The sequence below is a fragment of the Vombatus ursinus genome, unplaced genomic scaffold (genome assembly GCF_900497805.2).
Source record: "Vombatus ursinus unplaced genomic scaffold, bare-nosed wombat genome assembly UNPS02014832.1, whole genome shotgun sequence".
In the NCBI taxonomy this organism is placed as follows: domain Eukaryota; kingdom Metazoa; phylum Chordata; class Mammalia; order Diprotodontia; family Vombatidae; genus Vombatus; species Vombatus ursinus.
In genome coordinates, this window is record NW_020954610.1 from 41130877 (window position 1) to 41157979 (window position 27103).

At 38.5% G+C, this 27103-nt stretch overlaps 1 protein-coding gene across 3 annotated transcripts in view; it reads left to right on the plus strand.

Moving 5' to 3' along the window:
• DOCK8 (dedicator of cytokinesis 8) overlaps nt 1-27103 on the plus strand; it is a 316592-nt gene that overhangs the window by 231342 nt on the left and 58147 nt on the right. For all 3 annotated transcript variants that reach the window (XM_027839563.1, XM_027839565.1, XM_027839564.1), the window contains 9 exons: nt 1503-1652; nt 4569-4682; nt 7986-8141; nt 10424-10563; nt 13900-14069; nt 19954-20102; nt 23267-23449; nt 23848-23983; nt 25594-25681. In XM_027839563.1, the coding sequence (XP_027695364.1) occupies nt 1503-1652; nt 4569-4682; nt 7986-8141; nt 10424-10563; nt 13900-14069; nt 19954-20102; nt 23267-23449; nt 23848-23983; nt 25594-25681 (1286 nt within the window). The remainder of the gene's footprint in view (nt 1-1502; nt 1653-4568; nt 4683-7985; nt 8142-10423; nt 10564-13899; nt 14070-19953; nt 20103-23266; nt 23450-23847; nt 23984-25593; nt 25682-27103) is intronic.

The window sequence follows — 27103 nt, forward strand, 5'->3', positions numbered from 1 at the left end:
CCAGGCACTGTGCTAAGCACTGGAGATAACAAAGAAAGTCATCAGTATGGTCCCTGCCCTTACAGAGCTCACATTCTAATGAGCAGACACCAATGAACTTTCAGTGGAGCTGAGAAGTGGTCCAATCATTCTGCAAAGAAATTTGGAACTATAGTCCTAAAGGCAATAAACTAATGCATCCCTGATGTCCTAATGATACCACTTATTAGGCATAAATAATGAGTACTACCACTATCCCCAAGGAAATAAAAGTCAGAAAGAAACAACCCTTCCATACAAAACTATTTATAGGAGCCCTTTGTGTTTAGCAGAGAATCAAAAATAAAGTGGTTTGTCCATCAGTTAGGGAAAAGCTATACAAAATATGGTATATGATTGTAATGAAATATTACTGTACCATAAGAAAAGATAAATATGATAGAATCCCAGAAACTTGGGAAGATTTGGACAAACTGATACAGAGTGAAATAAACAGAAATAGGAGAATAATTTACACCCCATAATTACCACAATATCATATAATGATAAGACCATTGAAAGACTGTAGAATTTTGATCAAACCAGTGGCTATTTATGACTTTAAGACGGGTGATGAAGCGTGACAGAGAGGTGATAGACTAAGGGTGCAAAATAAGATGTACATTGTCAGAGATGGCCAACATGGTGATTTGTTTTGCCATACCATATTTATTTGTTACGAAGGAGGGCTTCTATTTGGCCAGGAGGTCGGGTTTGAGGGTTTGGGTGCTGGGGTGGTGCAGAAAAGACGCACAACAATTTGATATGACAGAGTTAGGAATAGACACAGAACCTATGGTTTCATTGGTATAGGGAATTTCTTGATGGAAAACTTCCCTCTACAAATGTAATATGGCACCTTCTCTGAAACCTATCATCATAAAGAGTTGTCAAGAAAAGGTACATGAGATCCCCAATTAAAAAAAAAGATCATCATTAAAACACAGAAGAAAAGAAAAGAAGTTTAGACAGGGAAACAACTAGGTCAATTTTGTTACTACCTTGTTAAATTTAATATACACTTTAAAAAATAAGCTGGGTAACAGAAATTCACAGTTTCACATGCAATCCTCTTTTTGTCCTTTGTATATGGAAATGTTTGCATTTGTTGATGACTGCCAAATTTATCATAAAAAAGAAATAAACTTTCCTACCATTATGATGGAAAGAATCTATGTCTACCATATCCTGGGCAGCGGAATGTGCCCCAGCAAAGTACCTGGAAGAAGGGATTCCCCTGCCCTGGTGCTTGGGCAGAAAGAAGAGAGTCTCCTCAGGATGAAAGGTATTCATATGTAAGGAATATTTGTTAATTCAAACATATTCTAGCTGAGGACTTCCCCTATATGTGAAGTCCTAGTGAACAAAGTGGGAGAAGGGAGGAGAATTAACTTTTAGAGACAGCTTATTTTTTCATGTTTTAAATGCCGTGGAAGCAGGCCATCAATTTCTCTGCTGACTCTTTTATTTTTCTTCTTCTGAAGGTGAAGAGCATGGCCCAGTATGTGCATAACATGGATAAACGGGATAATTTTCGGAGAACTCGTTTTTCAGATCGCTTCAAAGATGACATCACAACTATCGTTAATGTGGTCACCTCTGAGATTGCAGCCCTCCTGGTGAAGCCTCAAAAGGTCACTGTGAAACTCAAGCCAAAGTGTAGATTGCACATTGGTCCTTGTTGAGAACTGGTGCAGGGCCAAGTGCCCTAGACAGCTGTTTCTCCTTGGTTCTCTCTCATGGCAAGGAGTTGTATCTCCATTTTGCAAGTGAGAAAACTGACACAGAGAAAGTGAATGATTTACCCAGGATCACACAGCAATTTATTATTATTATTATTATTAAAAAAACAAAAATAGTAATCCATGACATTTATATGACACTTCAAGGTTTTCAGAGTGCTTCATATACATGATTACCTTTGAACCTCACAATAACCCTTTGAGCTAGCTGTATTTTCATCCCTATTTTATGTATCAAAAAATTGAATCTCCTAGAGGTTAAAAAACTTGTCTAGAGTCACATAATTGGTTAGCATCTGAGGTTCTTCCCAGTTCAAATCCAGTTCTTCCTGTCTCCAAGTGAATGATTTACCCAAGGTCACACAGCAAATTGATACTAATAATAGATGACATTTATAGAATACTTTAGGGTTTTCAAAGTGCTTTAACTGAATTATCTCACTTGAGTCTCACAATTAGCCCATGATGTAGGTGCTTTTATCATCCCCATTTTACAGACTTGAAAGTTGTGAGCCTCTCAGAGGTTAACTGATTTGACTAGGCTCTCATATGGCTAGCAAGAATCTGATGTTGGAGCCAAACCTAGTTCTTCCTGATTCCAAGTCCAGCATGCTCATAGCTAAGCTAGGCTACCCCTACGAAGAAGGAGCTAGCCTAGACTTAAAATGCATTAAATTAGTAAAACAACATTCATTTACTCATTCAAGAATATAAGTAACTGTTCTGAGAATATCATTATACTAAGTCACATATGAGAGGATATAAGAGCAGACCTGGTCCCTGACATCCAAGATGCCTCAGAACTAGAGATGGAAATTACAAGCTTTGAGTTTCCTATCCATTTCCTCAGCCATTCAACAGAAGACAAATGGCTTCTACTGAGTAAACAAAAAATGAGGCAGCTGTACAATGCTTTGTAGAATCATAGAATCCTAGATTTAGATCTGGAAGAAATATTTAGGATGATCTAACCCAGCTCCCTCATTTTACAGACCCGAAGAGGTCATGACTGACCTAAGGTCAGCCAGGAAGTGGGTAGTAAGTAGTCAAGTTTTAATGACTTCCAGATTTTCCTGTAGATGCTTTTGTAACCTGGTTATAAAGTCCTCCAGCTAACTGGCTAGTTGGCTCTGTTGGAATGGCAAACTGACACATCATGGTGAAAGGAAAATATCTTGGAGTGATCCTTTTGCAAAGATCCTAGGGAACTTATTTATCTTCATGACTATAAAGATTGTTGTTGTTGTTCATCCTTTGTTCTCAAAGAGGACCAATGATGTTCAGAAGGGGCTTTCTCGACTTGCAAATGAATTGGTTTTAAGTGAGGCAGAGCTGTGCAAAGTCATCAGCTTCACTCTCTCATCCAGAGACATTGGAGTCCAGTAGCAAGACGTAAGTCAAGGCAACTGGAGATGGCCCCTGGCTATAAAGGACACAAATATAAAAAACAGGAATAGCTAACAAGTCAAGAACATGAGAGGCAGGAGACCATAAAATTTCCCCCAACTTGACTTCTTGTAAACATTGGTCATTTGTATTACCCTGAACCTCTCCTAATGGGAAAACAAATCCTGAATTGTAAAGAATAATGTAGGTCCTAGAGAAATTAGAAGAAAACATACTCCCTACCCTGAGTAGAAAGATAGGAACTACAAATACAGAATGATGTATATAGCATACACTGTCAAACATGGCGGCTAAGTTAGCTGGCCCTGCCATTTTGTTATTGTTACAAGGAAGGCTTCACAGCACAGGGGTGGGAAGTGGTAGGTTAATGAGAAATAACTGTGATGTAAAAGCCAAAGTCAACAATAAACTTCTCTATTACATATATATATGTATAAATATATATATATAACATATGTATATGCATATGTATATAGTTTTATAAAATTTTTGAGAAGTTGCATGGCATAGTAGATAGAGAGTCAGTAAGTCTAAGGATCAAGCCTTGCCTCTGACATATACTGGCTGTGTGACCTTTGGAAAGTCTCTTAACTTCTTAGTACCCCAGATAATTCCGTAAAACTATGAGTTATAGAACAGTTGGTAACCTACTTTTGTAGAGGGAGTTTCCTTATCTAGACTTGCTTACATCAAAGGTACTACAGGACACAAAAACATTATCATCATCTTCATCATCATCTAAAATAATATTGAGAGAGGGCACTTATTTTTTGCCTTTCTTTATATCCCGAGCACTTACAATGCCTGCACAGGGCAGCTAGGTGGTGCAGTGGATAGAGTATCAGGAAAATCTGAGTTCAAATCTGGCCTAAGACACTAGCTGTGTGACCCTGGGCAAGTCGCTTAACCCTGTTTGCCTCACTTTCCTCATCGCTCGAATGAGCTGGAGAAGGAAATGGCAAACCACTCCAGTATCTTTGCCAAGAAAATCCCAAATGGGATCACAAAGAATGGAGCATGACTGAACAACAAGCCTGTTGACTGATTGTCACTCTGAGATCCCACTTCCCACCCCTGTGCTGTGAATCCTTCCTTGTAACAATAATAATGCTAGTCAACCAATCCTTACTGGCGACTTCCAATATGGGGGAGCCCACTATGTCTCAAGCTACTTATTCTGTCCTAGTTCTTCCCCCTGAGGCCCAGCAGAACAAACCTAATTTCTATTCCATATGACAGTCTTCCAAGTACTTGAAAGTTATCTTCTTCAGGCTAAACATCCTCAGTCCTTTCACACAGCTAATGAAGAGGAAGAGTTGAGATAGAAACCTAGGTCTTCTGACTTCAAATCCACTGATCTTTTCATTACATCAAAATGATTGTCATTTCCCTCTTTTAAAGGAAAATGATCAAGCAGAAAAAATCAACATCAGCCTGGCTTTTTTCCTCTATGACCTTCTTTCCCTAATGGATCGGGGCTTTGTGTTTAACCTAATTAAACACTATTGTAATCAGGTAAGCATGACTTTGGATGAGGACTATGTACAATACACTACCAGGGCCCAGGAAATAATTGCAGTGCACATAACAACGTAATAACTGGGTGAAGGGGAAGACTTCTGGCTGAGTGCCAGGCAGCCTCAAATGAGGCACTGACCCCCAGATGCTTAGGAATTGATTGATTTTCAGCGGCAGAAAAGACATTAGGTGAAACAAGGTCTGAATTTGAATACTTCAGTCATTACTATTGTTTCTCATACTATGTGGATGCTTCTTTGACTAAAGAAGCTCAGAAGCCCTTAGTACATATGACAAAACAGTGATCACCAAGGAGTCATCAAGTTAAAATTCAGTCATTTTAATTAGGAAGTAACCTTCTCTTTTCAACTGATCATGCAGCAAAAATTTCACAAAAATAGCCTTTGAACAGGTTTGCAGAATTCAAAGCGCAAGGAATAAAATAATTCGGGTTCAAAATCTTTCTTGCCCATTGAGTCATGAGTAGTACATGTTATAAGACCTTTTTTAAAAAGGCACAAAATTATATTCACAAAGGTTGTCACAAACCTTATAGAGGAATTCTTGTTAGGCACATACATGTGCAAAGAATTTCCTGTCTCCTACAGCCTCCAGAATTCTACCAAAGGGATTCCAGAGTGTGTAGGCAGGTGTGGGAGAGAAATTACCCTCTGTGTTTTCTCTGATACTTCTCTTTTTTGACGTTTGGAATCACAGGTTATAGCTTTCATTTCAAATTTAAGTTATATTCTTATTGAGAAAGATATTTTGGTCTAATTCAAAAAGATATCGGAATGCTAGTTTAGGTCCAAAGTTAGATATATTGGGGGAGTGGAGGCAGGGAGGTTATGTTACCATTTTGACATAATAATTGACATCTATATAGCAATTTAAGATTTGCAAATCGCTTCATACGACATTGTCTCAACTGATCAGGATAGTCCTCGGATAACTTCTACTCTCCTCAGAAAAGCTGAGAGACTCAGAGACATTGAGCGATTGGCCCAAGGTCACAGGATCATGTCACAGAATTTCAGAATTGGAAATGACCCCTGCAGCCATCTAGAGCAATCCATACACCAAAATACAATCTTCAATGCAGTGTACTTGACAGTTAGTCAACCAACCCTTACTGGCAGACTTCCAATGTGGGGGAGCCCACTATGTCCCAAGGCCACTTATTCTGTCCTAGTTTTTCCCCCTGAGGCCCAGCAGAACAAACCTAATTTCTATTCCATATGACAGTCTTCCAAGTACTTGAAAGCTATCTTCTTCAGGCTAAACATCCTCAATCCTTTCACACAGCTAATGAAGAGGAAGAGTTGAGATAGAAACCTGGGTCTTCTGACTTCAAATCCACTGATCTTTTCACTGCACCACACTTTTCCCCCTTGCAAAATAGTGAAGAAAATAAGCTCATGGAGGCTGATCTTTCGGCTCCCTTTAAGCTCTAAATCTTGTGATCCTAGACCAAAGGTAGATCATTGATGGTACTGGAGCCCCAGGGGAACCTGAGACTATATTCCTCTTTTTCTTCTTTTCCCTTCCTTTCATCTCTTTTTTCTCTAATTTTCTTCTTTTTCTTTGATTTTATTTTCTCTTCTTTCTCTTCTTCAAAGAGAGAAGCAACTGAGATTCTAGAGGGCTATATCATTATCCTTACTCTCACATTAAATACTTACTCTCACATAATACTTACTCTCACATAAAATTACCTTTTACAAATCATTTAACCTCTCTCAACCTTAATTTCCTCATCTTTGATATGAGAGGGTTGCATTGTATAATCTGGAGGTAGGAGAGCTAAGGGAGACCTTATCAGTCATACAGACCAAATCCTCCCATGACCAACTCCCTCATTTTACAAAGGATGAAATTAAGGCCTAGGGAAGGCCTAAGGTCATTCAGGTAGTAAGTATTAGAGTTAGAATTTGAACTCAGGTCCTCTGACTTCAAATTTAGTGATCTTTCTATGGCACTATGCTGCCTGAAGTCCCTCCTAGGATTATTATTCTGTGGATAAAGACCTGCCACTAGTGCTCACCATTCCCTTATTCCCCAGCAAGTGACCTATCCATTTCAGTGCTACTTACATCAAAATGATTGTCATTTCCCTCTTTTAAAGGAAAATGATCAAGCTGAAAAAATCAACATCAGCCTGGCTTTTTTCCTGACTTTACTATTGGCACACGAGTTTAGCCTGTCTGACCCTCAGTTTCCCCTTCTGTAAAATGAAGAGGTTGGACTCATGGACTTCTAAGGTCCCTTCCAGCTCTGGTCAGGCAATATTTGCACAAAAATGGGAGAGCAGAAGGAGGAGGAAATTTCACTTAAAAAATGAATAAAGAAAAAAAATTAAAAAGTAAAGAAGGAAAAAATTGGGAGGGCTTTTGGGAGAAACCCAGCCCTCAAATCCCTTGAAAACCATCAGCACTTTGTGACTAGGTTACTACATGAATGTAGAGCAAGGCTCAGTAATCTCTGCATTCATATAGTAACCCTATCACAGCACACGGGGCTGGTGGCCACTAACTTCAGATGTACAAGGAACAGTGGGAGATTAGAACAGGTGGTTTACTTTGGGCCTGGGTGAGTTTTCTGTTTCTTTTTATAGTATGTTTGGTTTTCAAGGGGTTTGAAGGATGGGTTTCCCCAAAAAATCCTTCAAATTTTTTTCTTTTATTTCTTTTTTTTTAATGAAACTTCCCCCTCCTCCTACTCTCCCACTTTTGTGCAAACTGTTTGACATTTTTCATAGACAGCATATTTTTCTAAACCCTTTGATTTTGCCATCCAGTGAGACTGTTTCTGAATTTACCAGTGGGGCCTTGAATTAGAAACTACAAAAGAATCATTTCAGCATTAAAGTGATCAAGTCATATTACCCAGTACTTTTGTGTGGCCCAGTGTGGGGTCAACTTCTCTCATTTAGTTTCTCAGACACAGGGGGGTTCTTGTAAAAAAAAAATTAATTATGTTACAGTGAAAAAATTCCTCATGATTGTTTTCCAGACAGGTTTGCTATGCCTTTATAGTTTGCTTGGGGCAGGGTGGGGAAGACTAGGGGAGGGGGAGAGCCTCATTTTTGGAGTTCTGTCAAGCTGAAATCATTAAAGGAACAGTTAATGGATAGAAACATATTGGGCTTCCCTGTCCTACATTATTCGCCATCTGCTGTACCATCCCATTAATGTTTGTGAAAATGATTGCTTTGATTTGGGGAGAAATTCATGATGTTCAAATTAACCTCCATTCCCCTAGTAACAAACAATTCTGTCCTTTCCTCGCTTTTCTTCCCAGTTGTCGGCCAAGCTCAATAACCTTCCAACTCTGATTTCCATGAGGCTGGAGTTTCTGAGAATCCTCTGCAGCCATGAACATTACCTCAACCTGAACCTCTTCTTCATGGCTCCTGATGCTGCTCCAGCATCTCCCAACCCCTCCATCTCTTCCCAGGTAACCAACTTATAGCAAAGAATTATTTCCAGTCTTTATTCCTCATTCTTCATATATTTAATTTATTGCATTGTGAGCTCAGAAATATTCATGTGATGGATTCATGCCTTTCATGGCTCACAGATCCCCGGCAGCCATACATGCTTTAAGAAACTCTTTTTCAATGAAATTACAGAAACGAATTTAAGTCCAAGGCTCATCATTTGCCCTGTCTAGCCTAACTTTCAATTTTTTTTCCCCTGACTTCCTTTATTTTTCCCTAACAGCTCAGCTCGCCCAAGTTCCTTGAAAGTTTACTTTGGGCAGGGGGTGCTGGGAGAGAATGTTAGGGGATCATATTATAGAATGGGAAAAAAGAGAGAAAAGAAGAAAGAAAGGAGCATCAATTAAACATTTTAAAATATGCTGAAGAAAGAAGGATGACATTCAGGAGAGGATACCAATACAACAGCTTTGTTCCTGCCTTGTTAAATTGAAATATACACTTAAAAACAAATGAAGTAACAAGTTTTTTATTTCATTTACAATCCTTTTTTGTTGTTTTTCTTTGTATAGTGAAATGTTTGTAGCTGTTGATGAGTTAAAGAAAGGGATAAAAAAAGTAATATCAAATCAATAGGAAGGACAATGATATTTAAATACAAGCCCTTAAGTCTTCTAACTAGACTGAAACCTTTCTGTCACACTGTTTGCTATAACAGCACAAATTTTTAGAGGCTCTAAGATTTGCAAATCATTTTACAAACATTACCTCCTTTGGGTCCTCAAGACAGTACTATGAGGTAGATATTAGTTGTTGCACAAAGAAATTGACACTGAGAAGGGTAAGTGATTTGTCCAGGGTAACACAGCTATTGAGTGTCTGGGGCAGAACTTGAACCCAGAGTCCAATTCTCTATCCTCTCTGCCTCTAACTACATTGGCCTATCTTGGACCTCATTCAAGGAAATTTAGAGGAGCACCAAAAGTTCTTTTGAAATTATGCAGTCCAATGCCATTGACACATTATTATATCTCTGTCAGAGTTATTCACACACTACCAGAGAAAGTACTGGATGAATGGAAGTACTTGAAGTAAGGCCTTTGAGTGAAGTGGCCAAATTTGGAGGATTGGTTGGTTGGTTGGTTGGGGAAAGGGACAAAGGATATAGCCCAGGACAGAAGCAAAGATTTACCTACATCAAGATCAGGTGCTGCCCAAAGGATCTGGCTGTTAACACAAAGATGGAATTGCATCTTAGTTTTAAAAGATACAAATTTACAACCGTTCAAGCCAAGTCTTGTAATCTAGACCTGGATCGATTGAAATGAATCTTATTTTTAATCAGAAATACAAAATATATTTCTTTAACTCTGACTTATGCCCAGATAAGATCTTGTGCCTGACCAGTGGCTGAATTTGGGGGAGTCAGTGCCAGTGGCTAAGCCAGTCAGAACTAAACCAAGCCCAAAGGTTGTAGGCTTTGCGTCACCCTCATCCCTCCTCCAGCAACTGGCTCTTATCAAGATATTAAATGAGATATATGCTTGGAAAAATATGCAAAAATTTCCCATGCCTGAGCAAAATTGGGAATTCTCTTATCTCAGCACATCTTGTCCAGTCTAATGAAATTCAGACTGCACTCAGTCACATTCAGAGCTTGAATTTTGGACTACAGGAGTCCTTAAATTTTTGTGTGTCACAGATCCTTTGGGGTAGTCTTGTGAAGCCTCAGAATCATGTTTTGAAATGCATTTTTTGTTTCTGGGCAAGGCAATTGGGGTTGAGTGACTTGCCCAGGGTCACACAGCTAGTAAGTGTCAAGTGTCTGGTCTGAGACTGGATTTGAATTCAGGTCCTCCTGACTCCAGGGCCAATGCCCCATCTACGGTGCCACCTAGCTACCCCATAAAATGCATTTTTTTTAATACATAGGATTGCAAGGGAAGCCAATTATATTGAAATACAATATATCTTTAAAAAAATGTTCCTGGATGACCAGGTTAAGAACCCTTGGCAGAGAATCAGTGGCCTTCTGTTATGAATATTAGGATTACTTAAGATCATTATTCTTTGTAAAAGTTTATGCCTTTCCAAAGACAGAAATGGTCACAACTTCTTTTCCAACTAGTAACGCCTCAGACTCCATCTCCTTTGAATATTCTGTTTCAGGTTTGCTTTTATTTTTCACTCTTTCTTTTCAAGAAGCTACCAGCAGCTCCTGAGTTTTACTTTATTCATCCTTTCCAGCTGTTTGTCTTTTCTCATGCCACTCACCAAAATGTCTCCTGCATTTCTATAGAACTCCAGCTCTTGTTCCAGTTTTCAGGACCAGAAGATTGCCAGTATGTTTGACTTGTCTCCTGACTACCGCCAACAGCACTTCCTGACGGGACTTCTCTTTACCGAATTGGCTGCTGCCCTCGATGCTGAGGGAGAAGGGTATGTGTCTGGTTTTGTTTTTGCTTTTCCAAAGAAAGAAAAAGGAGGCACTTGGATTAAATGTGTGTGTATATGAGGGGTGGGACTGGGATTGTCTAGTGTCTCATTCATCAGATTGAACTCTCTGTCCAAATATTTAATTTTATTAAAAACTAAACCTCTGATTTCATTGATGCAGGGAGGAAACTCCCATCCCTGTGCAGATGAGCACCTTATCGTCTCCGAGAGCTGTCTAGAACCCTAAACCATGTAACTTCAGATTCCTTTCTCAGCCCTAACCAAATAATTTCTTGTTATCTCAGCAGAAATCTTTACCTGATGGCATGGATCCATAACCTTTTTTTGTGAAGAAACACTAAGCTGGCAAAACCTATGGATCCAATCTCAGAATGATAGGGGTTGTTTTTTTTTAATGCCTAAAATAAAATATATAGGATTACAGAGAAAACCAATATTGAAATAGTTATCAAAAAATACTTTTTTTAAAACAACAAATTCACAGACCCCGACAGAAGAATTCTTGCTTTGTATATCACTAAACTTGCCCTGACAGCCCAGATTTCCCGAATTACTCTGATGACAAGATGCCTTAGAAACATTTGAGGCAAAGAGAAATTTCATTTACAAATTCTTGTCCTTTCAAGGTAGCCTAACCTGCACCTAAATCTCCTTTATGCCTAAACGTCCTTTATGGCAGCACTTCTGTAAATTAAATCATCTTTAATGTTTATGTTAACAGTGGTTTCCATTTTCCCTCTGGTCAGGCGGTACCTGTGGAGAGAGGAGGCCAGACATCTGTTTCTGTTTCGGAAGGTTACTCACCCTTATAAAATTGTTACCATTTTTATGACCAGAGACATGGCAGGGCAACATGAGAGGTCGCTTTGTCATAATGTATAATACAGTGGTTACATCCTTCAAATAAACACATACACTACCTTTGCTTACCTGCAGAGAGGAACTAATTAGAAGTGTCCCTCCTTGGCACAGCAATAATCCTTGATTGCTGGATTTGCCATATAGCCTCCTTGGAAGTCATTAGAGATACTGTTACTATGTCATAAGATAAAATATTTGCAAAATTTTATTTTTTCAGATTGCTTCAGTATATATTTAGCCTTTCCTTTACCTTCTGCTGCTTTTTTCTTTTCTTCTTCTTTTTTCTTTTACCCCTAACCACTTCCCCCCCCCCATAATACTATTAACAGCCTCACCAAGACCTACTCATCATACTAAAAGAGTTCTTGGAAATCAGCTCCACCCTTGAAACGCTGGCTTAAATTTCCCATGCCTTCTCCCATACCTCACTTTTCTGCATGGGGAATTGATTTCCATGCCCACTTAATTGCACAGTGAATTTGGGGTACAATTATAGTATAAAGGTACTTGGAGTGCGATGACTAACTTTGATAGACTCATCTCTTCTTAGCAATGCAAGGATCCAAGACACTTCAAAGGACTATGATGGAAAATGCTGTCCACATCCAGAAAAAGAACTATAGAGTCTGAATGCAGATTGAAGCATATTATTTTCTCTCTGTCTCTTTTATTTTTGTCTGTTTCTTCTTTCTTGTGTTTTCTCCCATTGGTTCTGATTCTTCTTTACAACGTGACTAATGTGAAAATAGGTTTAATATGAATGTATATGTAGAGCCTACATCAGATCGCATATCGTCTTGGGATGGGGGAGAAGAGGGATGGGGAGAAAATTTGGAACTCAAAATCTTATGGAAGTGAATGTTGAAAACTAAAAATAAATAAATAAAAATTTTTTAAAGTGCATGGAGAAATTTTCAGGACTCTTCGGGACATGTAGTCCAACATCTCTTTTCTTTCTTTTTTAAAATAATTAATTTAGTTTTAGTTTTCAACAATCACTTCCATAAACATTTGAGTTTCAAATTTTCTCCACCTCCCTACCCAAGACGGCATACAATCTGATACAGGCTCTACGTATACATTCTTAGTAAATATATTTTCATATTAGTCATGTTGTAAAGAAGAATTAGAACCAACAGGAGGAACCACAAGAAAGAAAAAACAAAAGAAAACAGAAGAAAAAAAAGAGCAAATAGTATGCTTTGATCCGTATTCAAACTCCATAGTTCTTTCTCTGAATGTGGATAGCATTTTCCATCATAACATCTTTTTTCTTTCTGAAATCTTACTCCACAATCAAAACAGATCCCCCTGCCACTACAAAGGGGACCACAGTGCATAGGGCTTTTGATATTTAGGTTTCAGTTATTATCTTGGTGCTACAGAATAATCCACCAATAAATTTAATAAGTATTTACTATGTGCCAACTATGCCTTTTGAAAATTTGATCTATAATAAAATAGCTAGGAAATAGCTAGTAAATGGCACAGTAGCTAGAGTGCTGGGCCTGGAGGCAGGAAGATCATCTTGATAAGTTCAAATCTGGCCTCAGACACTTACTAGCTATATGACTCTGGACAAGTCACTTAGCCCTGTTTGCCTCAATTTCCTCATCTCTAAAACGATCTGGAGAAGGAAATGGCAAACCACTCCAGTATCTTTACCAAGAAAACCCCAAATGGGGTCATGAAGAGTTAGATACAACTGAAACAACAATAGCTCCCAATAAAGTCTCTTAAAAGTTTGCAGAATGCCTTCCATGCATTTTCTGATTTAATCCTGATAACAAACCTGTGAAGTTGAAGTTATTATTATCTCCACTTTACAAATAAAGAAATCTGACGTGATTTACCCAGTGTTACACATCTAGTAAATATCTGAGATAGGATTCAAACTCAGGTTGTTCCAACTCCAAGTCCAGAATACTGGAATTTCTCCAAAGATGTTAAATGATTTTGTCCAAGGTCATACACCTAATAAGTGTTTGAGGCAAGATTTGAGCCCATGTTGTCCAAACTCCAAGTTCAGTACATTGTGATGCTCTCAGAGATGTTAAATGATTTGTCCAGGGACGTATACCTACCAAGTATCTGAGATAGAGTTTGAACTCAATTCTTCCTACCTCCAAGTCCAAGACGCTACCTACTCTGCTATTCTGTTTGATATCTCTGGTATGGTTTAGCATCTGTTGTTGTTGTTGTTGTTGTTGTTTTTAAGCCTCCTTATTTTGTTAAATATTTCCCAATTATATTTTAATTGGGTTCTGGAAGCTAGAGAGTGGCACATTGGCCCTCTGGCTCCATGTTTGACATCTTTACTCTAGGCAACATTCTACCTCTCTACATTATAGAGAAGGAACTGACCTTTATTGTTACCATGCATTTGTTTGTTTTTTTGTATGCTTTTATATTTTGGGCATCTCTTCCACTGACTCTTTGCATCTCTCTTGTCGACAGAATCAGTAAGGTGCAGAGGAAAGCCATCAGTGCCATCCATGCTCTACTGAGCTCTCATGACCTGGATCCCCGCTGCTCCAAACCAGAAGTCAGGGTCAAAGTGGCTGCTCTTTATCTCCCTCTGGTTGGCATCATCATGGACACTTTGCCACAGCTCTATGACTTCACAGGTAAAGACATCTTCTCTTTCCTTGTTTGGCCCTTGAGGGCCCCCACTCTCACTACGTGGCTTTACAACAACACTTGGTGTGGCTGAGGTCACTGTAATTAATTCAAATGCTGATTTCATTTACCTGAATTATTGTTCTCCAGACCACAAATAAGAGCTTCTCATGTTTGCTTCGTGAGTGTGTAAGTACAGGAGTCAACTTTTTTATTGACCTGGTCATTTTATCTGTGGGAAAATGTTGTGCTTTCCCCAAAAATATGAATGTATTTTCCATGGAAAAAAAATTCCATTTTGAGCACAGATTCATAACTTCTACCATCAAAGATGCTAGGTTTGAAAACAGAGCACCTGGATTCAAATCCTTATCCTGTTACTAAATATCTTTGAGATTTTGACCAAGTCACTTAACCTCTGTGGGGGCTCAGTTTCCTTATCTGTAAACAGAAGGAAGCTGGACTAAATGATGTTTGAGTTCTGATCTATCTCTAGATCGATAAACTAATCTATGCCTCCGTGAACTAAATTCTCCCTCCACGTGAGTAAAGCAGCAAGGGTCACTTGAAATAAAAACAGAGCTGGGTCCCAGGAAATGCACTGGGCTGTGTTATCCACCTGGTTTCTGATTCCAACCCTACCACTGACTGACCAGCTAGGGTACCTAGGGCAAAGCACTTTACCTGTCTAGGTCTCAGTTTCCTCATCTGTCAAATGAATGAATAGGAAGTAAAGAGCATCATTTCATTAAAAGGCCAAAAATCATTCCAAGGAGAACCCATATTATTAGATAGGAGATAGGGACTAGATCTATAATATCAATGGAAAAAAGGAACTCCCAAGTGAAAAAAGCTCTCTCTAACAATAAAGGTCAGTACCTTCTCTGCAATGTAGAGAGTTAGAATGTTGCATAGTAGAGATGTCAAACATGGAGCCAGAGGGCCAATGTGGTCCAACACTCCCTAGCTTCCGGAACCTGATTAAAATGTAATTGGGAAATATTTAACAAAATAAGTAAAAAATACAATAAAACAAATAATGTCGTGGTTTAAAACTAAGTCAATATACAGCCAACAAGGATCCTTACGTACAGATTAGCGGTCCTGCTTCTATCTGAGTTTGATACCAAGAGCCTAGAGCACTGAGAGTCATTTGTCCAAGGTCACAATGCCCACATATGTCAAAGGCAAGATTAGAATCCAGTTTTTCCTAGTCCCAAAGCCAACTCTCTATCTACTATGGCACACTGTCTCTCATACAGTTAGAGATGATAAAATTATGTGTGATATTCAGTCCAATTCAACAAACATTTATTAAGAGCCTGATTCCTCTGTGTAAGGTGCTGGCTAAGCACTGGGTTTATTTACATTGATTAAAAAAAAAAACGAAAAAAAAACCCATACCGATACCAGAGGTGGCAGACAACATGGGGAAAGTTAGTTGTCCACCTTACAGCAGGAGATGCTTTAAGGAGAAAGAGATTTGGAAGGTAGATGGGGGCCAGAATGTGAAAGCCATCAATGCCAGTCTAAAGACTTTGTATTTTGTCTGATAGGCAATGGGGAGCTTCCCCCATTTGAGTTTATCTGTATGAGTGCAAAGAGGTCACAGCAAAGGTCACAGGTCCCAAGTGGCCTTCAGTGTGCAGTTTTCTTCCCTCAAGACTAGATAATGTGTAAGGCTCTTCCTTCTAGCCTAAAATTCTGTGATCCTTTGTCTAAATATACTTTGGACATTCTTATCTCTTTTCGTTTGGATATTTGGAAGCAAAAGACCACCTCTTCCCCTGGATCCATAAACCCCTCAGGTCAGGAAAAAGTATATGATAGTAGCACACATTTATATTTCTCTTTAAGGCTGGTGAAACACTTTGCACATATTATCTCATCTGACTCTTAAAACAACCCTGTGAGGTTGCTATTTATACAACCCCCATTTTGGGGGTAAGGAAACTGGGGCCTGGAGAGATTAAGTCACTTGCCTAAGGTCACACAACTAGTAAATATTTGAGACAGGATTTGAATGCAAGACACTAACAAAGACAGGGCAGAGAGGAGGTGCTTTAGAACAAAGCAGCTACAGTTTTCCTATTTTGAAAAGTGAATGAATTTTAATTTATTTTATTTTTAATTTGTGGAATAAAAGAAGCATTTCATAGTATAATTCAAAAAAAGATGATTGCACATGAAAGTCCAAATCTATTGTGTACAACTTGTTATTCCTTTTAAATATATAATAAAGTAATTATGTAAATTTCTTTTTTCTTTTTTTCTTCCCTTCCCTCCTCCCACCCTAGAGATGACTACCATTAGACACAAGTGTGCATGCATATATGTGTATATATATTATATATTATATATATAATATATATACATATATATGCACACATATACATATATACACACACATATATATAATCATTCTATATATCTATTTATCAGTTCTTTTTCTGGATGCAGATAGCATCTTCCTTCATATTCCCTTTGTAGTCAGTTTGGGCATTTATACTAGTCAAAATGACTTATTCGCTCAAAGTTATTCTTAAAACAATATTGCTGTTATAAATAAAATTTTAAATTAAAAAAAAGAAAGGTGAATGGTTCTAGTTACTCCACAGTGATTCTCCATCTTACTTTCTACCCAAAGACAAAGTGAACAGATTGTCATGGCATCCTGTTAGCTAGTGGGAGGCCCCTGGGATGCTAGAGAGGAGAAAAGAATACAAAAATCCCTGGAGCCAATATTACAAAATCCCCTTTGGGGTTGCCTTCACTTCTCCCTTCGTGCAGTTATATTTGACTTAATTGCTTTGGAATTTTAACTTCCTTCTTTGTAGGCCTGAAAAATGGACTGACTGGGCTTTAGCTTGAAACTCATACAAAACATAAAACAAAAGGGAGACATTCCCCGGGAAATAATTGTATCACATCTAAACAATTATTGCAGAGCCCTTAGCTGAGCTATGATTTGTTCATTCATTACTGTAAGGACTTCAGTAGCTTCTCTTCGCACTAAACAGAACCAATGGTCTTGGCTCATGTATATCTTAGCACTGGACTTTGATGACTGGAGGAGAGAGTGAGGCTGATTGACTGTGCAAGTCTGCCTCACTTGAATCCAATCCACTCGAAAGTTAAGACATAGCCTTTGTGATGTCATTGGTCCTCTTGGAAATGGAAGAATGAACAACTAATCAACCCGACAATTACTCAACAAAAATAAATTTCTGAGGGGGAAAAATATGACCCTAAAGACTGAGAGAATCTGTCAGACCATAAGGGTAAGGAAGTTACAAAAATATGTCTGACACTATTGAGGACCAGTGACCTAAAGGATGAGTGATGAATCTGTTCTCTAATCGTGCCTGGCTTTTGACAGTCAAGTTGGGAAGACAGTTGTGTTTAAAAATTACTGAGTCTGATGACATGTAGGCCATTTCTAGAGGCCCTGTCTGACTTGTAGGTAAATGTGTACATCGTTCCATTCAGAAAACTCTCCAGATTCTTTGACTGTGATTCAGTCATGCCAAAAGTGGAATACATTCCCTCAGAACACATTACTCCCAAATTTTATGGATAATTGTTTAATTGCTTGCTCAGATGAGTCACAAGGGAAAGAATCTTTCAAAATGCAGTCTTTGAGCCTTTTAAATCAACTGTGTCAACTGAGAAAGTCTAAGTGTTCCCCAAAGATAAATTAAACTTTGTAGTCATACCATAGCTGTTAAAATGAAAAATTGTAATGACTTGTCTGTGAGTGGTATTCTAGATTTGAAATCAGGAAGACCTGAGTTCCAATCTACCTCTTATGCTAATTGTTTGTATGATCCTGGCTAAGTCACATCTGTTTCCTCATCTATAAAATGAGGGCATCTGACCAGATGACCTCAGCGGGCCTTTGCAGCTCTAGAATTATAATCTTATGCTAAATCATTTACATTTGTTGTACCTTAGACGACTCAGGACTCATCTACTAAGTCAAAGGTGAGTTGTTCTTTGCACTGAAAGAAGGAATTCCCATGCCAAGAGTTCCCTAAACTGCTTGCATGCAGATAGGAGAAAAGAATGCAGAAATCCTTGGAACCAACATTACAGAGTCCCATATAAGTCACCCTACCCTATCCTCCATGCAATTATGTTTAACTTAATTGCTTTAGAATTTTAACTTCCTTCTTTTTAGGACTTAAAAACGGGCTGGCTTATCTTTAGCTTGAAACTCCTTTTGTTGTTCAATCATCTTTGTGACCGCATTTGGGGTCATCTTGGCAAATAGGCTGAAGTGGTTTGCCATTTCCTTCTTCAGCTCATTTTATAGATGAGGAAACTGAGGCAAACAAGATCAAGTGACTTGCCCAGGGTCACACAGCTAGTAAGTGTCTAAGGCTGGATTTGAACTCAGGAAGATGAGTCTTCCTGACTCCAGGCAGGTGAACTCTCTCCACTCTGCCACCTAGCTGCCCCCAGTTTATTGGTATTGAGGAATAATTGTTCAGAAGTGATACAATTACTTCCTTGGCAATGTCTGCCTTTCATTTTACGTTTTGTATGAGTTTCAAAGGACAACTAGGTGGCACAGTGGATTGGGGGGCCAGACCTGGAGTCAAGACGACTCATCTTCCTGAGTTCAAATCCAGCCTCAGATGCTTATTAGATGTGTGACCCTGAGTAAGTCACTTAACCCTGTTTGTCTCAGTTTCCTCATCTCTAAAATGAGGTGGAGAAAGAAATGGCAAACCACTCCAGTATCTTTGTCATGAAAACCTCAAATGGGGTCACAGAGAGTCAGACACAACTGAAAATGACTGAACAACAATAACCGATAAATTCCTGAAGGAGAAAAAATATCCTAAAGACTGAGAGGTTCTTTCAATTTCCTCATCTATAAAATGACAGTTGGACTAGAGGGCTTCTAACATCCCTTTCAGTCTAAGTCTATCATCCTATGATCTTTACCTGTGAGGGTGGCTGCCTCTGATTCCGCTGCCCTGTTTCCATAATTGCAGATCTTATCCAGGTTATATGTCTTTATAAACTGGATTGGTTTTTTAAAAACTGAATGGTCCCAAAAGTTTTCCAGTGGTGGTTTATGATTCTTTATAATAATATTCCATTTTCATGTTAGCAGCCAAAAATATTTCTTGCAGTCTTATTTTTGTGAAAAATTGAAGGTTGAAATGGATAAAGTTTTGACAAGTCTATGAAAACCTGACTTCTCTGTGGGTCAATCACCTGTGAAGATTTATTTTCCCACACCTCTATTTAAAAATTGCTTATATAAATGACCTGCCGTGTGTGTGTGCATGTGTAGAAAAAATAATGTCAATCATGTTTTAAATGAAGGCCAACTTTTGAAATGGTCACCCCCTTTCTGTATGTGCCTAGATTCTAGCATCTGCAGTAAACTGAAGGTCATTCCAGAGCTTCTGAAAATCTAGAAGAAACCCTTCATAAATCTGCACCTGAATGTCTTAATCCTCTTTATACAACACTAGTCTTCCTTCCACCATTTTGGGGACTTTTGTGGTTGGTTCTTTTTTTATCTCCAGAAATCATAAGGCATGACTAAGCAAAGTATTGTTAGACTTGGAAGCAGTTTTAAAAAACTTTTATGAAGGTCATTTTTCACATTTTCAAGAATTACCTTCTATCTTAATCCTTTTTTAATTGTTATTATCTCCTTTTTTAGTTTGATTGCCTCTTCTTATGTATGGCAATAGATTAAAGCAATGGTACAAGTCCCAACTAAAATTATTTCACAAACTCTACTGAGGCATCAGAATCAAGCCCATGGAATTTGGTTTTTATGGAAGTAAATTTTGTGCAACAGACTTAGGGAAATATTGACTTTAGTTTATTAATAGTTAACTTGACTGACAATATTTTAAAATGCAGTTTCAGATGTTCGTGGTGGGAAAAGTCGTCCAAATAGCCCAGATGAAGAACAAGAAGGTGGAAGTCCAATTAATCAAAGTGTAGCCCTAGCCATTGCAGGGAATAATTTCAACCTCTTGAAGACGTCTGGGGCACCTCTATCTTCCTTGGTATACATTCTCATGAATTTCACTAGCTTGCTCTCCATGTATATTCAGTATTTTCTTTTATAATATACATAGTATTCCCACATATGTGTAACAAAGGAAAAAAATTATAGTTGATAGAGTTCTAATTTTGGAGTTGGGAAAACGTGAGTTCAAATCCCACATCCAACATTTACTAAGCAGTATGACCTTAGGCAAATCACTTAACTCCTATTCCTTAGACCTATTGAATTATAGACAAGTTATGATCCATGATGATAGAGGAAAGTTTCTACTCCAGGAATTCTTCCACACTTACAGAATAACAACTCCTTCATGTTTTCTCCTATGTAACCAATGAAGATTTCAATTCTCTTGCTATGTACTAGAGGGAATAATTAATCATTGGGAGTTCAGACTGCTGGGGCAAATTGCCTGGATCAAGCAAATAGTAAGGTCAGAGAATCTGAAGCTAGCAAGGTTAACTACAAGAGCAAAGGATCAAACAACTAGCTCAAGATCAAGCAGATCTGGGGCAGTGAGGGGGCACAATGGATAGAGCACCAGCCCTGGAATCAGGAGGTCCTCAGTTCAAATCTGACCTCAGACACATAACACTCACTAGCTGTGTGACCCTGGGCAAGTCACTTAACCCCAATTGCCTCACCAAAAAAAAAAAAAAAAAGAAAAAGATCAAGCACTTCCTTGGGAGTAAGAAAGGTTCAAAGTACTATATACCCTGCCTTTTATCTGGTCCCCTGCAATCAAGGATCAGCTTGTGAAAACACCCAAAGTACTCAGACCCCAGCAGCTGCAGGACCAAAGGTAGTTTTAGCTTCTTTTGTTCTGATTAATCAGAGCTGCAGACACGAGGATGCATGTTTCTTTCTTTTTTTTTTTTTTGGCCTCTACTTGAGAAGTTTAAAAGCCCAAAGCTTTTTATTTCTTTTCATTTTATTACTGTCTCTTATTTTTATATCACCTTCTTTTCCAAATGTGATCTTCCATGTTTCCCCAACCCAGTGAGCCATACTTTGTAACAAATTAAAAAATGAAAATAAAAAACAGTACAAGAAAACCCAATAACATAGCAATAGCTTCTGACAATCCATGTTCCACTTGCACTGTCCCTCAGCAACCACTACCTTTGCAATAAAGGAAAGGAATGCATTTTCTTAACTCTTCTCCAGGATCAAACTTGCTCATTGTAATAATGTAGCATTCAGTTTGGGGTTTTGTTGTTCTTTCCATTTATGTTGTTATAGTAATTATATATATTGGGTTTTTTTTGTTTCTACCCCCATTTATTCTGCATCAGTCCTGTAGAAGTCTTCCCATCTTTTTTTAAATTTATTTTTGTATTTATTTAGTATTTTATTTTTCCCCAGTTACATGCAAAAACAATTTTTAACATTTATTTTTAAGACTTTGAGTTCCAGATTCTCTCCCTTCTTCCCTCTCTACTGCCCCCCATTGAGAAGGCAAGCACTTAGATATAGGTTATGCATGTGTAAACATATGTAAAACATGTGTATATGCATGTGTAAACATGAAAAACATATCCATAATAGTCATGTTATCAAAGAAAATACATTTAAGTCTTCCCATCTTGAAAACCAAAAGTTTAGATATTTGTATTGACTTAGATGAAGCATAATATTATTTTATATTTACATTTTCATCTTGGCAGTAAAATGATTTTTAAAAAATGAAATTATGCTCAGGTAATTGAATCACCAAGTCCTGGAGAACAGATTATGAAGCATACCTCCTCCCTCATGATAGAAAGGTGGAGGACTACTAAAGCAGAATATTGTATACATTGTCAGATGTGGTCACTGCAGTGGATGTCTTTGCCTAATTGATTTTAAAGAAAAATTACAAAGGAGGATCAACCCAGAGGTGGGGTTTGAAATGACTATAACATAAAGACAAAGGCACATATAAAATGTATTTTTATTTTTTTATATTTTTAATCATTTTGAACTTAAATACCAAAGAAAAACACACAAAAAAGAACATAAAATGCATTTTTAAAACACAAAGAAAAAGTAGTTGTAGAAATGTCTTATGTCCAATAACCCATAACTCCCAAACCATCATTTCCAACATACTTAGAGATAGTAGCTCTATTTCATCTCTACATCCCCCTAAGATATGACCACAATACAATATTGAGAAGAGTACAACCTCATGTTACATAATTAAGTAACAAAAAGCAGTTCTCTGTGCTATAAAATTGGTACCATGGAGTTTCTTTGCCCAAAAAAAAAAAAATACTCTTTAAACCACACAGGCAGACACCAAACTTTCAACCAGCATGATTGAGTTCTTCACCACACCACAGATTCAGTTATATTGCCAGTCGAATCGCATCCATTATTACAATGAGAATAGATGACAAAGAAGATTGTGAAATAAAATTAAAAGAAGTTGAAATATCTGTTGCCTGCCAACAACCTAATTTTCCCCTTTGGAACTCGGAAGAGGGCTAGCTTCTGAACCTTCTGGATGCTGAGGGCAGGGCAGCCTTCTCAGGCACCCAGCCCTACATGCTCCTCTGAATTCAAATTTGAGCTTTCCTAAGAACCTACAAGAGTCTGCAACCATATTACAACAAAGTGGGGGAAGTGGGATAAAGAGCCCCACCAATTATATGGGGAGGGTGGAAATGGAATGGCACACAAGCACCAGGAAGCATAGTCTGCAAGCCAAAGAGTTGCCTGTGTGGTCCCAAGACTAACACAGTTTTTTTCATAGGCTCACAGAATGAAAACTGGAAGTCCCCTCAGAGACCACTTAGTCATTTTCCCCATCATTTTCCAGATAGGAGCTAGAGACCAAAGAAGTTGCCTAAAGTCATACAGGTAGAGCCCAGTAGATGTGAGACTTGAACCTAGGTCCTTTGACTCAAAATCCAATCATCTGTCAACCATCCCCTGCTAGACTTAGTCCTGTCTCAGGGAAGTCCCCTTTCATGAGCTGTGTAACTCAGGAGCCTTTGCTTAACTACATAAGGATTGATTAGGAACATCTAAGAAATGGATACCAGATCAGGGAATGAAAAAGAATTCTTACATTCTGAAAGCTTAGCATTTCTTAATCTCATAACATCTCTGTTTCTCACTCTTTCTCCACCACCCTGATGCCTCAAAAATAAAACAAACAAACCAAAAAACCTATTCCAGCCCTACAAGCAATACAATGTGCTGAATCCTGATACCACCCGCAATCTCATGATCTGTTTCCTCTGGATCATGAAAAACGCAGACCAGAGCCTCATTCGGAAGTGGATTGCTGACCTACCATCGATGCAACTGAATAGGATTTTAGATCTACTTTTCATCTGTGTTTCATGTTTTGAGTACAAGGTAAATGCAATAACTCAGTTTTTTCCAAATTTCAGTCCAGTTTTGGGTTTTTTTTTTTGTTTTTGCAGGGGGTGGCAAGCAATGAGGGAGGCCAAAATAGAAGTCATCTCACCTATTTCCATGCCTTTTGTACTTTTATGTATTCAAATTCATTTCTTCTTCCTTTCATTAATATTGCAATGTCCTAGGAAAGGAGTGTAAGATATCTCTGCATTCTTTCCATATTTATATGATGAATAAAAGAATCCCAGTCAAAAAATGTCTCATCGCTGCTGATTTTGCCCACATAACACACAACTCCACTAGCTAAAACTTTAATATTGTTCCAAGGATTAGCACACACAGATAATAATTATCAAAATGATTCTCTCCCCCCTCCCCCACCCAATCTTGCTCAGGGAAAACAAAATTCTGACAAAGTTAGCACCCAAGTCCTTCAAAAGTCAAGAGATGTGAAGGCCCGGCTAGAAGAGGCATTACTGAGAGGAGAAGGCGCCAGAGGGGAAATGATGCGGCGCTGCAAGACACCAGCAGGTGAGTTTTTAATTGTCTCATTCTAATTTTTCTCTGAACACTTCAGATGCTTTATGGGAAGGAATATTCTGCCAATAAGATTTCAGCTTTAAGTTCCTTCGAGGATGATGACACCCATGCCTTGCAACAGCAAGGTTTATGATTCTTTAGTGAGTTTAACTATCTGCTAGGCAATCCACAAGCATTTATTAAGAACCTACCATGTTCCTTTGTGAATCATTTGGCAGCTGGAGAGATATTTCTGAATGACATCTGGCATCAAGCTGAGTTTAACAGGGGTAAAAGGACCAGTCTCTAGAATGTGGGCCTCAGGGTAAAGAACAGTTACAATGATAGTAATAATTAGTAACATTTATGTGGCACCTACTGTGTATCAGACGACAATTGTTATCACAATTGAACTCATTTGATAAGGAAGGAGAGGAGTAGCCATACCAGCCAGGAGGGTCTGATTGGCCCCTGTGTTTATTCAGAGAATGCCTAATAATTAGTAATAATAATAATAATAACAATAGCATTTGTATAGCACTCTAAGGGTTGAAAAGTGCTCTGTAAGTAGTATCTCATCTGATCTTCATAACAACCCTAAGAAGGAGGTACTAATCCTATCTTCATTTAACAGATGATTCCATGACATAATATTTATAAAAAGTACTTAGCTGAATGCCTGGCACATAGTAAGCACTATAGAAATGCTTATTCCTTTCCCTTCTCCCCTACTTTGTCCATATATCACATAATTCCACTGGCTGAAACTTTCATGTTGTTCCAGGGATTAGCACATGCAGATAAAGATGATCAAATTGATTTTCCTTCTCCCTCCCCCAGTCTTGCTCAGAGAAAACAAAGTTATGACCCAGATCAGTATCTACATCCTGCAAAAGTCAAGAAATGAAGGCCTGGCTAGAAGAGGCATTATTTGTAAGAGGCAAAGGCACCAAAGGGGAAATAATATGCCGTTTTCACAGATAACAAAACTGAGGCAGTTAGAGATAGAGTGACTTGCCCAGAGTTACACAGCTAGGAAGTGTCTGAAGTCAGATTCTGTCCCAAAGACCACCCAAGAAAGTCACCCTGTCACTTCTGGAGTAAATTTTCCAGGGAACCCAAGTATACCACCCCCAACCTATGGTAACTTGTGTCCTTGTAGCCCTTCACTGTGGCACCCTGCTCAGCATCCCAGGGAAGTAGTGAGCAGGGTATTGCAGTGAACTCAGACTCACATCATAGTGATGAGAAGTCCTTCCTCCACCTCTCGGGCAGCCAGGGTTCCACAGGTAAGTCTGAGAGTTTCACTGGACGGCTCCCTGACTGAGAGCTACAGAAATGGAATCAGAGAATCTGAGCTTTCAGAGTACAAGCCTGAGGCAGGACAGCTACATCTTCCACCACAGCATCCCCTCCCACGTCAGGGAACATATTAGCCACTGGGGAGCTTGATCAGATGCCCTGTGGGTTTTGGTGCTAATCTTTCTACAGCACATCATGTTTTCTAGTCATCAGCAGACTGTCGAGCTGAGCTGCCTCAATAAAACTTGTTATAGAAATCCCAGCTATCTTGGAGTGTTTCATTCTAATCAAATTCCAATCATGCGTTTCTTAACTCCTAGGGAATGAACGGTTTCCAGGACTAAATGAAAACCTGAGATGGAGGAAAGAGCAGACACATTGGCGACAGGCTAACGAAAAGCTAGATAAGTAAGTCACTCAGCAACCTTGTGATACTTTTACCAAAAGTCCAAACCATTTTTCCCAGGGTACTTAGGTTACCAAAACAGCTGTATCCCTCAAAGGCAAAGAGAATGAAACATCATTATCTGTGTAGATGGAGTCCATCCAGTGTCCCAGAGTAACCAAAAGCATAGCATCCTTGGACAAGCCCTAAAATTCCATGAGCTCTCTGGACTGGTGGTGTATTTAAAGAAAACGAACTCTTGCATATTCCAGATGGCATTGCGAAGGTGATAATGTACAGAAGAAATATTTTTCCGTAGTAAAGGCAGTTGATAAGTTCACAAAGCAAGAGAGAACACAGGCCACATGCCCATGTCTGCACAATTTCAAACCAAACATATTTTGGGGGTTGTTAATAAGTCTATGTCTGCCCTATAACTCAGACAAAAATGAGAGGAATTTTAGTGTGTTTGAAACAGCAGCAAATCTCCTTTTGCTAATGGATGTGCCGTTTCCATTTTGCAAGACCATAGATTGAGATCTAGAAGGGAACATAGGGGCAGCGAGGTGCTGCAGTGGATAGAGCACTGGGCCTGGGGTCAGGAAGACTCACTTTCATGAATTCAAATCTGACATTAAACATTTACTAGCTGTATGGACCTGGGCAAGACATTTAACCCTGTGTGCCTCAGTTTCCTTATGTGTAAAATAAGCTGGGAATGCTGTATATTTTGAATCCTCTCTTACATTCTGCAGTGTACATGGCAATGTTTTTTTTTCTTTTCCTATTTTGTATTTAAGTTTTAATATTTAAGTGTGTAATATGTTTCATTTTCTTTTCTTATTGCGTACTTAAATTTTAGTATTTACATTTAAAATAAATTAATTTAAAAAAATGAGCTGGGGAAGGAAATGGCAAACCACTCCAGCATTTTTGCCAAGAAAGCCCTACATGGGGGTCATGAAAAATCTGACATAACTGAACAACTGAACAAACAGATTAGTATCATAGTAGTGAAGGCGTGCTCTGTTTCCTTGGTGTGCCTTTATCTATGTGTTTTGATTTTTGTTTTGTTTTGGTTTTTTTGGTCTACCTTTTCTAATATTAAAGTTTTCAAGAAGTTTTCTGCCCTTTTTCTACCTAATGTTTTTCAAAATTCTTAGCAAACTAATGAATTTAAGGGCACTAAGCATTCTAGTTTAGGCTAAGAAAAATTAGTGTAGTTTACAATAAATACTACAGAAAAATCTTAGATAGTTATATTACCAATCCACCAGATCAGTCCAGATCACTGTTACCTGAGCTGAAGTTTGTGAAGACCCTCTTCCAGGGCTTGCTATCTATATAGCTCTGTAAGACGCTTTTCATGGTCCAATTTTCTTGAGCCAGACTTTCCTACCACTAGTCACCAGCACATTTGGTATGTTGTCCTGAAGTAGTGGCTA